General features: G+C 41.2%; 2 protein-coding genes across 4 annotated transcripts in view; both read left to right on the top strand.

Moving 5' to 3' along the window:
• LOC110982433 (uncharacterized) overlaps positions 1-14270 on the top strand; it is a 72931-nt gene that overhangs the window by 8076 nt on the left and 50585 nt on the right. The window lies entirely within an intron of this gene.
• LOC110982423 (uncharacterized) lies at positions 4189-11391 on the top strand. 3 transcript variants are annotated; one of them, XM_087131423.1, is made up of 5 exons: positions 4189-4335; positions 5708-5788; positions 7100-7178; positions 8061-8185; positions 8967-11391. In XM_087131423.1, the coding sequence occupies exons 3-5, from the start codon at positions 7136-7138 to the stop codon at positions 9171-9173; spliced, it is 375 nt and encodes a 124-aa protein (XP_086987549.1). In that variant the 5' UTR covers positions 4189-4335; positions 5708-5788; positions 7100-7135; the 3' UTR covers positions 9174-11391. The 3 variants fall into 3 exon arrangements, with proteins under 3 accessions (XP_086987549.1, XP_086987550.1, XP_086987551.1); XM_087131424.1 differs by having other exon boundaries at positions 7097-7178; XM_087131425.1 differs by lacking the exon at positions 5708-5788 and having other exon boundaries at positions 4260-4335.

The following is a 14270-nucleotide window of genomic DNA, read 5'->3' as shown; positions in this document are numbered from 1 at the left end:
TTCCGAATTAATTAATGTAATACATATTGGGTGTCTTTAGAATGAAACCAATGAAGGTTGCCATTTCCAAAAAAAGAATTAGTCATATTCAGGAAAAAACAACTTCATTTCATTTTTTTTTATTTGTTCGTGGTGGTGGTAGGGTGTCCGCAGAATGGCCAGAAATCATGTGTTATGTTCGTTCCGCTAAACGCTACACATGACCGAATCCACATCCCGCGACTTCTTCTAACTATCCCTAATGCTACTTTTAGAGGGGGCTTCACTGATGGAATCATCCGGGCAGTCACTCAAACAGGGCGGGGCCAAACCTACGCTCCCATATGTTTGTACACAGACTCCCCACCACGTGTCTGCTACATGTTTGTGAAGAGTATACCCTCTCCCTTCTCCTTGGCCACTGAGTCACAACTGGCTGGCGCCCATCAGATAGCTTACTGACCTCCAGCCCCCCCAACCTGATTCTAGCCATGTGGAAAAAAATCTTTGACCACGCAAAATGACACACACAGGCTGGCCTGAGGAGGTTTCCATCTCTTTTACTTCAGATGGCAACAGAATTCGATTTATGAGTCCTTTGTAATATAAATATGATTTCGCCATAATTTGGACAACGTGCCGCACAGGTGCACAAACTGAGGGGGATACTCTGTATTACACCTGTACATCATGGACATCGTCCCCTAGGTTGATGGCAGCCCCTCCCTTCCAGTTTCCATGGTCGAGCAAGCCCTGCCTCCCCTATCCCAAAATTTCCAGCACGAAAACGTCATTATAGCATACACTGTTCAGGTTCCTCATGTGATTTCCGTGATGCCGTGTCCCTTTTCAAATCGACCATACACAGAACAGTTGAGCGCTAAGTCAATTTTGCTAAATAAAAGTTCCTCTCGGGGGATATTTTTTTTCGCCTCGGTCTTTCACAATGTTTATTTTGGTTCATGGATGCGCCTATTACCAAACATAATTGGTGGAATGGTCGCACATGCATAATGTAACGATCCGTGCCTCCATTGCAGCACCAAGCAGCGCGATAGACGGTCCAGTCATGGCAAGAATGACTTATTATGTTATGTGTGGACATACAAACCGGGACTTTGGACGCGTGGGATCTGCGAGTGGCTTCACAATCGCTGTGATAGTCTTGATGTGATCAACAGGTCTGGGCAACTCCTCGTCATCCATAGTGAATCACGAGAGTAGGCCTAACGATGGCATTTAACAACCAGCAGTTTGATGACAAGTGAGATGAGTCTATGTTTACTAAACCCTTCGGCAGGGTACCTGTACGTGCCCGTATAATGACCCATCGATAACCTCCTCCTGTCAATCAGGTCCCGTATAAATTCTGCAAGATCACAGGCTCAACATGTAATTCCGTACATGTATGTTGGTAAAGAAAATGAATTGCATTGAACTAACTTACGGAGAGCTGAATTTCACTCAACGTGCTCTCTAAAAACTTCCTCGTAGTGCCCTCACCCTCAATTACCTGTATCTTACTTTGTTAGTGGAATCAATAATAAGAAAACCACTGGAAGCGAAATGCAATCCCGTTTGTGTTGTGTTGTCCGTCACTGTGTCCATGCGCTCTCGTGGCTCTCGTTGGTACCCGCACACAGTTGTGCAAAGGTCACTCGACTCTCTTCTAGCAGATCAAAAATCATGACGCCGTTCACTTAGAGGAAGTAAATGATATCTAATCTATCGAAATTAGCTGATGCATTCCATGTTTATTTCTGTAAAGATAGAGTGGTGATTCTCTCAATCAAAACAGTGTTGAGATTAAATATTCAGTCTAGTTTTGGTGTGAATTTGATCCTTATACCTTCAAGAGAAATATAGATCTTAGTCAATGACGGATCGGTGAGAACGCAACTGGAGCTTTGAATTTTTTGTCGTACGAGTGATAAAAAAGAAGGCTACTTTTAAAGTTATTTCACCGTCTTTCTTCCAAAAGTACAAATCTCTCAATTTCTTCCCACTGAAAGGCTTTTTTAAATTAATTACATTCTTGTCTCCCCCAACCAAAGTGGCCTAGAGCCCGTGTCTTTGGATTTGTCCTTTGTCTCATAGTCTCCTTACAGTTACTCCGACAGTGGACCGATGTTGTATTGACGTCGTTGTAACGTCAGGCGATGACCAAGTTAATGTTGAAAAAACGTCAATATCAGACGTCTTTCTGACGGCATTTTGCACCCGATGGTGATGTCAAGATAACGCATAAGTCACAGGTCGAGAAGCCATTAGATTGACGTCAACAAACTGCCACGAAAACATGTAATTTGTAGGACCTTTTCCTTTTTTTCAAAGTCTAGCAGATGTTGAAATAATGTTCTATCGACGAAAATGTATCTTACCTGCGACTCGGGGAGCTTCCTGAGGGGTCGGGGCTTCTATTTTTTATTGACAAATAAAATTGTTGTCAATTTCTTCATGTAACCAGAGATTACATTTTTACATCCTGATATATATTCCAGGATTATATTTACAATTAATAAACAAAGCCACTTTTGTTTATTAGCCTCCCGAAAGTAATCATGGTGGGTAGATGGAAGACAGAAAAAAATCATTCTCGTGAATATATTACTTTTCCGGGAAATTAATGGCGTTTATATGCAAAACTACAGTCACAAAGCAAAACATTTGTGAAAAAAAAAACCAATTGCTTGAGAAACTGATGAAAAAGGGCAAAATCACTCGGGAAATGTACAAATGCCCCTCTCCTCACTAAGTATCACTGATCACGTATCTTTTGGCAATAAATTTCAAAGCATTAGTTATGTGGATCAATTCTGGATGAACTAATAAACTGTAAATTAATTTTGCATTTGCCCTGCCTGACGTGTATTTAACACTGTAAACTTAGTGTATACACCGAAGGCTTGTGCAAAATTACTTGACACGAGTCCATGATTGTCTTTCGCTCTTGACTTGGCAGACCTTATAATGCAGGCCAGGGCAATGTGACTGTCTATGATTTGTAACAGTTAGCAGATTGCGACATAATTTTCACTCAGAAATGTTCAGAACCGTAGAATATAGTTTTCATGCTCTAGATGATGGCCCATGATCATTAGCATAAACGTGGTTAAAACTACAGAGATCAATAAAGTACTCAACTAAGCATTTTCTTGCCTTTACACAAGACTAAGAGAGATAAACGTGTGTATTATAAACTAATAAATTACTCAGCATAAAGTCACAATAACCATTGATTATTTATACAGTCGAACGTTGTGGCAGCATTGTTCTAATGTTACACTAGCAATTTGGTACGGAGCACTGGAAGTGCCATCCCACTTGGTGAGATCCTGATTTTTTTTTCTGGGGATGACGATATCATTCAGGAAAGATGACGATATCCTGAAATAAGTGATCACTGGTTGAAGACATCGTAGACGTCTAGGACTGAAAAAGCATCACCCTACACGCTACTGGTACTCAGATCTCCGTATCTTGCCATTTGTAGAGAGGGACAATTACAAGTCGTTATCCCATAATGTCGGCATATTGAAGGTATAATCTAATCCATGCTGATTTGTTCCGGGCCCGGGGTCCACGTATTGCAGAATGGCAACCCTAAAAATCGACATCTTTATGCCAAAGGATAGAAACATTTCTAAATTAGATGACGACATTCAAAGATACGTTCCTCTGAATGACGTCAAAGGGATATTATTTACATGAGATATCATCCTGAAGATGGGATGTTGGCTCCTTAGATAATGAATCGGATGATGATGGTATCCTACTCTGTCGTCATCTCAAGACACATTTCTCAGGAAGCTGCCATTTTATTTTCAAGATGTTGTCATCTTATCCCCTAATGTTGATTTCCCATCAATTTGTGACATGGGAGTTTCTAGCTGGAACAAGGTAGGTCGCAATTTTCCTAGCAACGAAGGCTCCTTTGGCCGGACCTGTACTTCGCTGGTTCACTATGAGTTACAGGCAAAACCAGCCGAACCAACCAAACCGTTACCAGCAAAATGAACACCTCCAACCAGCATTGCTCTTTTTGACCGATGAGGGGAGCTTCTGCTCAAGGCAGATTATCGTACGGCCCTCATCACATATGAATTAACCCAGGATGCCCTCATTTTGCCTGTACTATGATGCCATCCTGAGATACAACTTTCCCGGATCTCAACAAGTCAGAAGTCACTTCCGGAGCTCCGTACATTTTATTATGTTAATGTATTGAATTATACCGCCCCACTCACGTAGTTTTTTGTCCAGTCGCACGCTGTAAGTATTTGTTGACGCTGCATTGCAGGCGTTAGCTATTGCGTCTACGGTATCCGTCAACACAGAAGCTACCCTGTCGCTCAGGTAAAATGTTTTGGTTTGTTTGCAAATAATAGTTACAGAAACACTTCTTGTGCAGTTATCTGTCGTGAGCCGACGTCAGCTTGCTGGTCTTCCTTCTTTGGTTGTGAGAATTACAACAAAGCAGAGCATACAGTGTGGAAATGCAATGAATGAAAGCACCGCAAGTGACTCATTGGTCGCACTGCACTGCGCTGCTGATATTCCATTTTCGTGGTCCACATCTCACTTTTACCTGAATTGTCAAATCAGAAATACGGAATTTGTTCTACAGCCCAACAAATGCAAATTAATGAAGTGTACCCGGACGGTCCTAGGTTTGATAAAGTAACTGGGGCGTTGGCAAATGATGAAGGAAATGTGGAAGAACTTACAATTTACACTTAAGTTATCGTTAGGCTCCCAGATTTGTGGCAGGGTCGTAACAACGGCCCACAATTTCATACACACGTTTCACAATGTGCACATCACTGTGCGTTATTCAGCTTACCGGCACACGAGGTACAGTTGCCAGGGTTCTTTATTTACGGAAATGTTGGTTCCATTGCCGGAAATATTTAACAGTACTAACGACAGAAGCTGTAAACTGCACAACATGTGGCCGTGACCATGGAGGAACTAAACTCAGACATTCGAACTGAAGAACTGTTACATTCCATTGATTTAACTCCCGAAATGCTGCAACAATGTCCCATAGCAAAACGGTACCCAAAACATGGTCATTTATGTTCATTTCTGAGCGGGGCTAACTTCACTGCCTGCCAAAAATAAGTTTTTGTATCCCCGTATGTCGTCGGTGTTTTCACGAAGTGAAAAAGGATAATCGATAATGTTTCAATTATAGCAGATATAGCATATGAGTTTGTAGAATTCTTTAACATGATTTCTTCAAAGCTGAAGGGGTATTTTAGTAAAGTGATTCTAAGTAGTACGCACTGGCCTGTCATTACAAAATACATAGCGCACAATTATTACTTGTCAGCTCTAAAGATCATCAGAGACCGTTTGCAATTGTTTTATTTAAAATTAGCTAATTTTGAAATAACCCCAGACGGCAAAAACGATGCTGGATATCATGTTAGTGGTTACATTCTTCTCTGATATCCTGGATATAAATTAACTGGTACCAGGCTGACTTGAGCCTGCATAAGGAAACACTACGCTTCATATTATGTGACAACTGTCATTGATTAACAGATGGTCATTCCTCCGAAGAACTAAGAAAAACATGTTGTGCGCATGCGTGTACGGAGCCTTGTGCACGTGTTTCACTTTCAAGTTATTCAAAAAGTAGCCTGTTGCTATTGCTAAAAATGTAATAAATAAAAATATGATTTGATTACTGAACCTGCTTGCATATTTTGTTGCATTACAGAAAAAAAATCAAAACTCGTGGCAAATCTGAAAGAAATTGACAGATCTGGGCCAGGAGAGTTTTTGTTTAGAAACTCAGAAGGTAACGTTTGGCATGTTTTTGAGCCATAAAGTGTGTCAAGTTTTACTGTTTTGGTAGGTGCTTAACTACAAGTGCACCACACGCTATTGGGATACAATCTGCCCTTGCCCATCGTAAGCTGGAGGTTTATCCTTACCATTGTGACCCGCAGACCTGCGCTGTCTTGTGTAAATAATATGCCATGACAACGCCGCGCACATGCATTAGTATACAGTACAGTACATGTGCACGTTTAAACTCACGGAAGCGGGCATGCACATAAATGACCAGAGCCAGCAAGTAGCATAATAGGCAGAGTGAGCCTCATTTCCTGACAGATTCTGTGTTGTTGTTGTTGTTGTTTTTTCCTGCGTTACATACGATATCCGGATGTAGCGGCAACGCATACGGTCACCGTCATGGCATTGTGTATCCAGATGTACACGTATTGTACCAGTAGCATTTTTACACGATCAAACACGTACGTTCACAGACACGCATTACCTACGCACACGTGCTGCCAATCTGTAGTTTCCAGACCCCGCAACTCAAGTGGCCGCCGTACGGAGTTGAGGTATGGGGCATATTCCAACGCCTCCAGTCGGGAAGGAAACAAGATAAATTAGCCAAATCCCTTCAAACAAATGGCTCCCAATTTTCTCAGCACAACCTGTTTTTCAAAACGTCTGGAAAACCTCTAATATTTGTTTTTATGCCTTTTGGAGAATTGTATCAAAATGACAAATCAACTTCTCTGATCTACACCCGCTCGACAACAAAGACCCCTTTTTTTTTTTTTACTTCGCTCATTACTCCAAGGTTCATTGCATTCCTCGACCATGGACTCTATTTTCAGTGTGTACAGTCACCTTTAATGCTGAGGTGACCAGTCAACATCACCTATTGACTTTTTTTACTAGTAAATTCATTAGTATGCGCGCATGCGCACAAATGGCCTTGGCAGCAAGAAGTGTGGGCGGGCCATTGAAAACGTACAGGGGGGCGGTTTTGATAATTTTCTCTCACGTTCTCTAGCTTTGTTTTTTTCCCTAAAATCTAATTAAATTGTTTTTGATATAAAACCACACGAAAGGAGACTGGCTTACATAAAACAACCTCATGAGCACAGGAAAAATCACAATTATAAAGTCTTTTTACAGAGCACTGAAAATCCCGCTAAGACGAGAAACAAATAGGATTTTTTTTTAATTTGTATATTCTATTAGATTTTCTATTAGTTTTTTTATACTATTGGATATTACTGATGCTGTTTTTTGCGCAAACCATTATGCTGGTATACACTGACCTTATTCTTGCATACATTGTCAGTAGAGTCGGGTGTTCAGCAGCAACGTTTCTTTACCAACCATGAAGTGGACTTTGATGTTCGTCTGTGTCCTTGTTTGCCTTGGTAAGATGATAATCTCAAACAACTATTTCAACAACTACGCCTGTATTAAAAAATTGTTTTAGATTCTCAATTTGTCTACCATTAATGCACTCGTAGCACGTCAAATACCAGATGCAATTCTAGTGTTTTGCTTATGCGTCGTGTTTGATAGTCAATTTATGAGATCCTAAAATGTCATACCTATTTCTGGCATACCCATGGCTGAACAAAGACCAATCACATTTTGCCTAAAATTTCTATGGGCAGCTATAAAGTTTGCAAAAATATGAGCTTTTGGTACTTCTTTTTCATTTAGAAAGTTATTTTCATTTAGTATTAATTACAACGTGTATTAATAGGGATTCTAATAGCTACGTGGAATTCTTGAAATTCCGGAATTTGTTTTTGTACTTGTGCCCTAGAAGGCCAAGCAGCCACTTTTAGGAAAACAAGACCGTGATGCAGCGCCGTCAATTGGTGTCAGAAAAGGGAGAGTCGGGGTGGTAGACGGGAAAGGTGGAATGATATCGTGTCGGCCATGGACATTTGAAAAGTGGGGGGGGGACACCGTTTGACTCTTATAACAGTCAATGTTTATGATTTCAATGTACATATGTAATACGCATCGAGAATGGCACATGTATGGCTTTTAAAATTGTCTTCCGTTTTTGAGTGATGTTGAATGCAGATCAGTCGTTAGAAGTCTTGAAAATTCTTTACTCTCCGCATCAATATTTTTACTCACCGCAACAAAGTGGGTGATGATGCAAAAGCCCACCTACCTCAAAAAGGGGGATACATTACCCCCATCCACCGCGATTTACGCTCATGGTTTAACTTGACAAAGAGCGAATCGGGGAAAACGTTACTGTCATTTCTGTTCTTGTGTCAATTACTGTCCAGTCGATGGAATTGCGGCATTGAATTGCTATCAGTGTACGTCTCTCAACAACAACTGCAACGACCCGTTTGACAAGGTGGCACATAAGAATTTGCTCACCGACTGCCAATCGGGAGAAGTTTGCATGGTAAGAAAATGACACTTATGTTGAAAGAAACCTGTCGAACATTGGCTGAAATTGGGATACTGTTTACCATTACAATTTACCCGCTACAAAGTAACAATTGCAATTTGGGACTTTTTCAAAACGAAAGTCTCTGGTGTAACGTCACTGAAAAGTTTACTCTTGTCCATTTTCCTAAGTAATGGTTCTTTGCCCTTTTCCATGTAAATCATTATCACGGTTCCATCCAAGGTCATTACAACCAGCTAACCTTGTGCTTCCACAAAATCAAATGCACGCAGGCTGGCACACGTGTAGCCTTGAACTTTATATGACCGTTACATCAAACCATACGTATATTTATGGTTAACTTTCAACTTCCCTTTGATAACGAGAAGGAGTGCCTTTATAAAATGTGCACGCCAAGTATAAAAAAAACTCAAAAGTGGCACAGCTGAGGTATTAAGGGAGAGGAACCAACCCTGCAACCGTGACATGGGTCAAAATAGTCCGGTTCTTTGAGGATTGAATCAACAACTAAAACGCACTGTTCAAAATTCGATTCTGCAGTTGAGAAAGGGAAACCTGAAAGGAAAACCGTCAATTTTATTTGAATACATGTTGAAGGAATTTCTGCAAAATTGCTACATACAAATAGAAAAGGAAGAGGCCCTAAGTGTGAAATTCCTGTAGTTATTTTCACAAAACCAGTCCCGATGTAAATTGATTCCTCGGTCTTTTTCAAAAGTCCCCCAACAACAATTTTGCTACTGATATTTATTCGGATTGTCTTTCCTCGTACTAGAAAACTAAATATGGCGACTTCGTCAACCGTCTGTGCACTTTGAAGCCCGCTTGTACTGTATCTGGTGGGATTAATGTTTGCGGCGACGATACAGTTGGCAATTACATTTGCTGCTGCACCACAGACGGATGCAACGGCGCTACGACAACCAGCATCAGCTATTTGGTCGTGACTGCTCTGCTCGTCCTGACAAAGGCCTTGCATTAACTGTCTTGGAGGCAGTTATGAAAGGAACACGATAAGGACATCCAGTTGCTTTTGTTATTTAGCTATTTCAATAAATAGTTAAAATCAAGTGACACACCAGAAGAATCATCATGGATTGCACGGCTTCGTGAAATATAGGCAAGGGGTAAAGTTGCTTATCCTTAGCAAACTTGAAACTCCCCGAACTCTTCGATCGCAAGTAAGCCCGTGTCTTTAAATTATAGCAAACAATTACAGCTTAGATTAGGGCCGAATTTCATGGCACTGCTAACTGCAAGCAAAAAATCGGTGCTTACTGGAGAAGAAAATTCTGCACTTACGGCGAACGTATTTCACTGGTTAGCGAGGAATTTTGGCTTGTGTGCATGCGTATACGCTGAAACTAAGGATTTAGTGCTTTAACGGTTAACGCAGAATTTTTCAGCAGAAGTTTGCCTACGGTATTGCATCATGCCGTAATATATTAACGTCACAGTTATAGCACGACTATTTTTCTGCACACATGGGTGCTTATTTGTAGAAATCACAAACTTATAAGGTAACAAGAAATGGAACAAAGGTCACGACAAACAACAAGAAACGATCAACAAACTAGTTGTGAGCCAATCTGCAGTATGTCACTCGGTCATTACGACATCACTACGCCATTTAGGTATCTTTCTCATGCCTGTCATTACAACCCTCACAATATATTTACAGGGACAACTGTCACTCATTGAGTCTTTCAACCAAACGTGTACATAAATATTCCCGATTGACTCCATGATTTGATAATCTAGATAGTCTAGATGACTTAATTCAATTCCCTTGACTTCTTCAAACTATCCCTGATGCTACTTTTAGAGGGGGTTTCACTGATGGAGTCATCTGAGCAGTCACTGAAACAGGGCGGGGCCAAACCTACGCTCCCATATGTTTGTACACAGACTCCCTACTGCCACGTGTCTGCTACATGTTTATGAAGAAAATACCCTCTCCCCTCTCCTAGGCCACTGAGTCACTACTTCTTATAATTTTCAGCGTGTTAGGAGCCTTCTGCCTGGCGCTCAGCAGGTAGTTTACTGATCTCCAGCGCCCCAACCTGATTCTGGCCATGTGGAAAGAAATTCTGTGATCACGCAAAATGACACACAGGCTGGCCTGAGAAGGTTTCCATCTCTTTTACTCAGAAAAATGGCACGAGAATTTGATTTATGAGTCATTTGTAATATAAATATGATTTGGCCATAATTTGGACATTGTACCGCACAGGTGCACAAACTGAGTTACCCCCCCCCCGCCACTAAGGGGATACTCTGTAATACACCTGTACATTTGTATCATGAACATTGTCCCCTAGGATGATGGCAGCCCCCCTCCAATTTCCACAGTCGGGCAAGCCCCCCTATCCCAAAATTTCCAGCACGAGAACGTCATTATTGCATACACTGTTCTGGTTCCTCATGTGATTCCCGTGATACCGTGCCCCTTTTCAAATCGACCATACACAGAACAGTTGAGCGCTAAGTCAATTTTGCTAAATAACAGTTCCTCTCGGGGGATTTTTTTCGTCTCGGTCTTTCACAATGTTTATTTTGGTTCTTTGATGCGCCAAATACCAACCATAATTGGTGGAATGGTTGTACAGGCATAATGTAACGATCTGTGCCTCCATTGCAGCACCAAGCAACGCGATAGACGGTCCAGTCATGCTCGCCAAGGCAAGAATGACTCACTAAGTAAAATAGAGTACATGTGCCGTTAGGTGTGGACATACAAACCGGGACTTTGGACGCGTGGGATCTGGGAGTGGCTTCACAATCGCTGTGGTAGTCTTCATGTGATCAACTGGTCTGGGCGACTCCTCGTCATCCATAGTGAATCACGAGAGTAACAATGGAACTTTACAACCAGCAGCTTGATGACAAGTGAGATGAGTTTATGTTTACTAAACCCTTCGGCAGGGTACCTGTACGTGCCCGTATAATGACCCATTAATAACCTCCTCCTGTCAATCAGGTCCCGTTAAAATTCTCCAAGATCAAAGGCTCAACATGTAATTTCGCACATGTGTGTTTGTAAAGAAAATACGGTCGACTAAACCGAAAACTTGAAAATATCGAAGATATATACGTGACAGGATGACATTTCAAAACATGGAGTGTGAATGTCAATTACCTAGGCAGTGTCCATCGAATGTATAAACAGAATAAAATGCAATGTAAAATGTAGATTTAAAGTTTTAGTCGCCATGGATCTTTGTTAGACACAAGTGTTCATTTTGTGTGTAGCGAAGCGACCCTAACACGTGCATTTCGTAGTCGTTTGCCAGGCAGCGAAGTGCAGCCCCCATTGCTAGGGAAATTTCCCCCTCTCTTAGTCCTGTTTGGTGCATAAATACGGGGGACGCATGGGATGGGGATCGTGCATTGTGGTAAACGTCCCCAACCCACTGCACTCATGCGTTACAGTTACCATCCCCCCCCAAAAAAAACATTCCCAACAAACGTTGTTTTCTTTTAATCGATGCGGAGGTGGTTCTGCTCAAAATGGCTAGTGGTACTCAGACTTGTCGAATTCGGGCGGCCCGTTCTTGACGCGGGTTTCCAGTTCTCGAGCTCGAACAGCTCGTGAGATTTGATTTTTGAAAAGCCGCAAAAACTATCGAGAAGGCTAAGTACAAAGCTGGCGACGATGCACAGTTTTGCAAAATTAACATTAATAATTTTCCATGACAGAAATGATTTTTTAATGGAAAAGAAGTTGGTCCAGTTATCCGAACATGAACTCTCGTAGAATGTACAAGGACGCCGCATATTGCAAAGTGCTCTATTAATAACTAGTCGCGATAACCGGTCGTACGTTTGAGCGGCCGACTCACGGACAACAAATCCAGCTGTTCGTGAGCCTACGAGAACAAGCCGCCCGAACTCAGCCAGACGCTGTCTGTAATGATTACTGATTCAGTGAAACTGAAACTTTTGGTATCATTACAAATATTGGTCAAGCAATGAAAAGCTTGCTGTATGACAGAAACAATGGGGCGGCAAATATAACTTAACACTGTTATATTTTATTTTCAGGAGCTACGTTAATGGAAGATAGCTGTATACATATATTGAATGTGGACATAACAGACTGGAAAATACGCCCTCATCGTCCACTTTTGAGACTAACAAAATACCAGATGAAACTCTGCCAGGAGCATTGTAAAACGGACGCCAATTGGCCTCGGACTGGACCAAGAGAGGGCGCTACTTCTGTTAGTACTGAGTGCCCCTTACTGGTTTACGAAAGACTAGGAAGTGCAAGCGTTGCTCTCACATCACTACCAATAAAATGAATACTCCTGGCCAACCCGACTTTTTAGACCAATAAGGGGGTGCTTCTTCGAGGCGAGTTATGGAGTCGGTGGTGTCTATTTCATAACCGTTTCGAATTAAAACACCTTTTGGGGGAAATAAACGCGTTTCGGTTTTTCCTGAAGTGTTCCCATTGGGAAAACATATTTTTGTGTCTTGTTATGAACAGGCAAATGTGTCATTTTGTCGACACGTAACAAAATACGCAACGTGTTTAGCTTTGGATTATTAACACTGCAACACATTCAAAAAGTGTTATCAGGAAGACGCATAAAAAACATTAAACCATTAACACTTGTTTAACACTAACGAGTGTACCTTTGACAGCAATATTGGTATTTATACACAGTTGTGCATGGATCAATCGCCTCTCTTCTAGACGATCAATGTTCAACTAATATTAAACTCGTTTAACGCTGCACACGTAGAGGAAGCCGATGCTATCTACTCGCAGTAAAAGAAAACAATAGAATCATTATCAAATATCAAATATCAGAATCAAATATTGCCACAGCATGTGACAATGACACGGCCCAAAGTACACCCCAGAGAAATCCCCTACTTTTTCCCTCTTAATTTTTTTAATACGTAACCTCCTCATTCATTCCATGTTTATTTATGTTAGCAACGACGGAGAGGTTATTCTTTTGTGTTGTACCTTGAAGGCTGCTTCCCTACAAAATAAAGTTAACACGGTCCGTTGAAGTTGTAATTATTATCGTTTACCAGAACTGTTGCAGCTACAGTAGAAGGATTGAGGGTTTCTTTTTTATTTCTCTCTTTCTCTTTTATTTCAAGTTACTTACTAACGTTGACGATTGATATACTGACATGAATGCAAAATTCTGTATAAATCCAACCTAACAACTGAAAAGCACTCAGTGTCCACCCTTAAATGATATAATTACGTTTTATGGAAACTTTGCCTCATTACATCCGCTTTGAGCAAAAGCACCCCCCATCGGCTAAAAAGAGCCATGTTGGTTTACGCAACCGTATATTAAAAACCCGTGTAATTCCTAGTCTGTCGTGAAGTTCAGTTCCGACTGAAGAAGCTTCTGTAGTTAAGAAGATTTCGCCCTCTCTTGGTCCATCTTGGGGCTCGTGGAGCCACAGCACTTACTGCACGAAGCTGGAATCGTACCGGTACCGGATGCGTTGCATCTTGCCAATTTGGCAACTTTGATTGGCTAAGCTTGTGTGGACTCCTGTTTCAATCAAAACTTGCAAGTCGAGTTATGTTTTAGTGTAAACCTTTGTTTGGTAATTTTTCTTAAATTAAGTCAGAGAAAGTACATGTACATGTAAAGAACTGAAGAAAATTAATTTTTGATTTTTTTGCCCTGACTAACTTGTATTTTAACACTGTATACTCAGTGTATACCCCGAAGACTTGTGAAAAAAACTACAAACGTACTCGGGTGGGACTCGAACCCACCACCTCCTGCTTACTAGAATTGAAAACGAACTGATGAATTATTCATACACCGAATAGTTTCCATTCTGTTTGTTTTGGCATTCTTCTAGGCGTAGGCAACACTTTCAGTTGCTACGAGTGTGGTCCTGGAGGCAAGTGCGGCGATCCATTTAAAGGAAGTAATCATTTCGATTTGAAGAAGCCGTGCTTGCCAGATCACCATCATTGTGCAGTAAGTACATTTATCAGAGTACATTACAGAGTGTCAACATAGTGTTGACATTAAAACACGTATAGAGATTTTTCAGTGTATTTGATTATTGTACCTTCAAGAGAAAT

The sequence above is a fragment of the Acanthaster planci genome, linkage group LG21 (genome assembly GCF_054643075.1).
Source record: "Acanthaster planci isolate LZ-2023a linkage group LG21, COTS_SCS, whole genome shotgun sequence".
NCBI classification, from domain to species: domain Eukaryota; kingdom Metazoa; phylum Echinodermata; class Asteroidea; order Valvatida; family Acanthasteridae; genus Acanthaster; species Acanthaster planci.
Note: the sequence above shows the minus strand (reverse complement) of the source record. Positions and strands in the feature narration are given on the sequence as shown.

Bases quoted from the DNA above. Each gene is read 5' to 3' on its own strand.
- LOC110982423 (XM_087131423.1), top strand. From the start codon at position 7,136: ATGAAGTGGACTTTGATGTTCGTCTGTGTCCTTGTTTGCCTTG. The intron at 7,179-8,060 runs GTAAGATGATAA...ATTACTGTCCAG, and splicing joins CTGTGTCCTTGTTTGCCTTG to TCGATGGAATTGCGGCATTG. The intron at 8,186-8,966 runs GTAAGAAAATGA...TCCTCGTACTAG, and splicing joins AATCGGGAGAAGTTTGCATG to AAAACTAAATATGGCGACTT.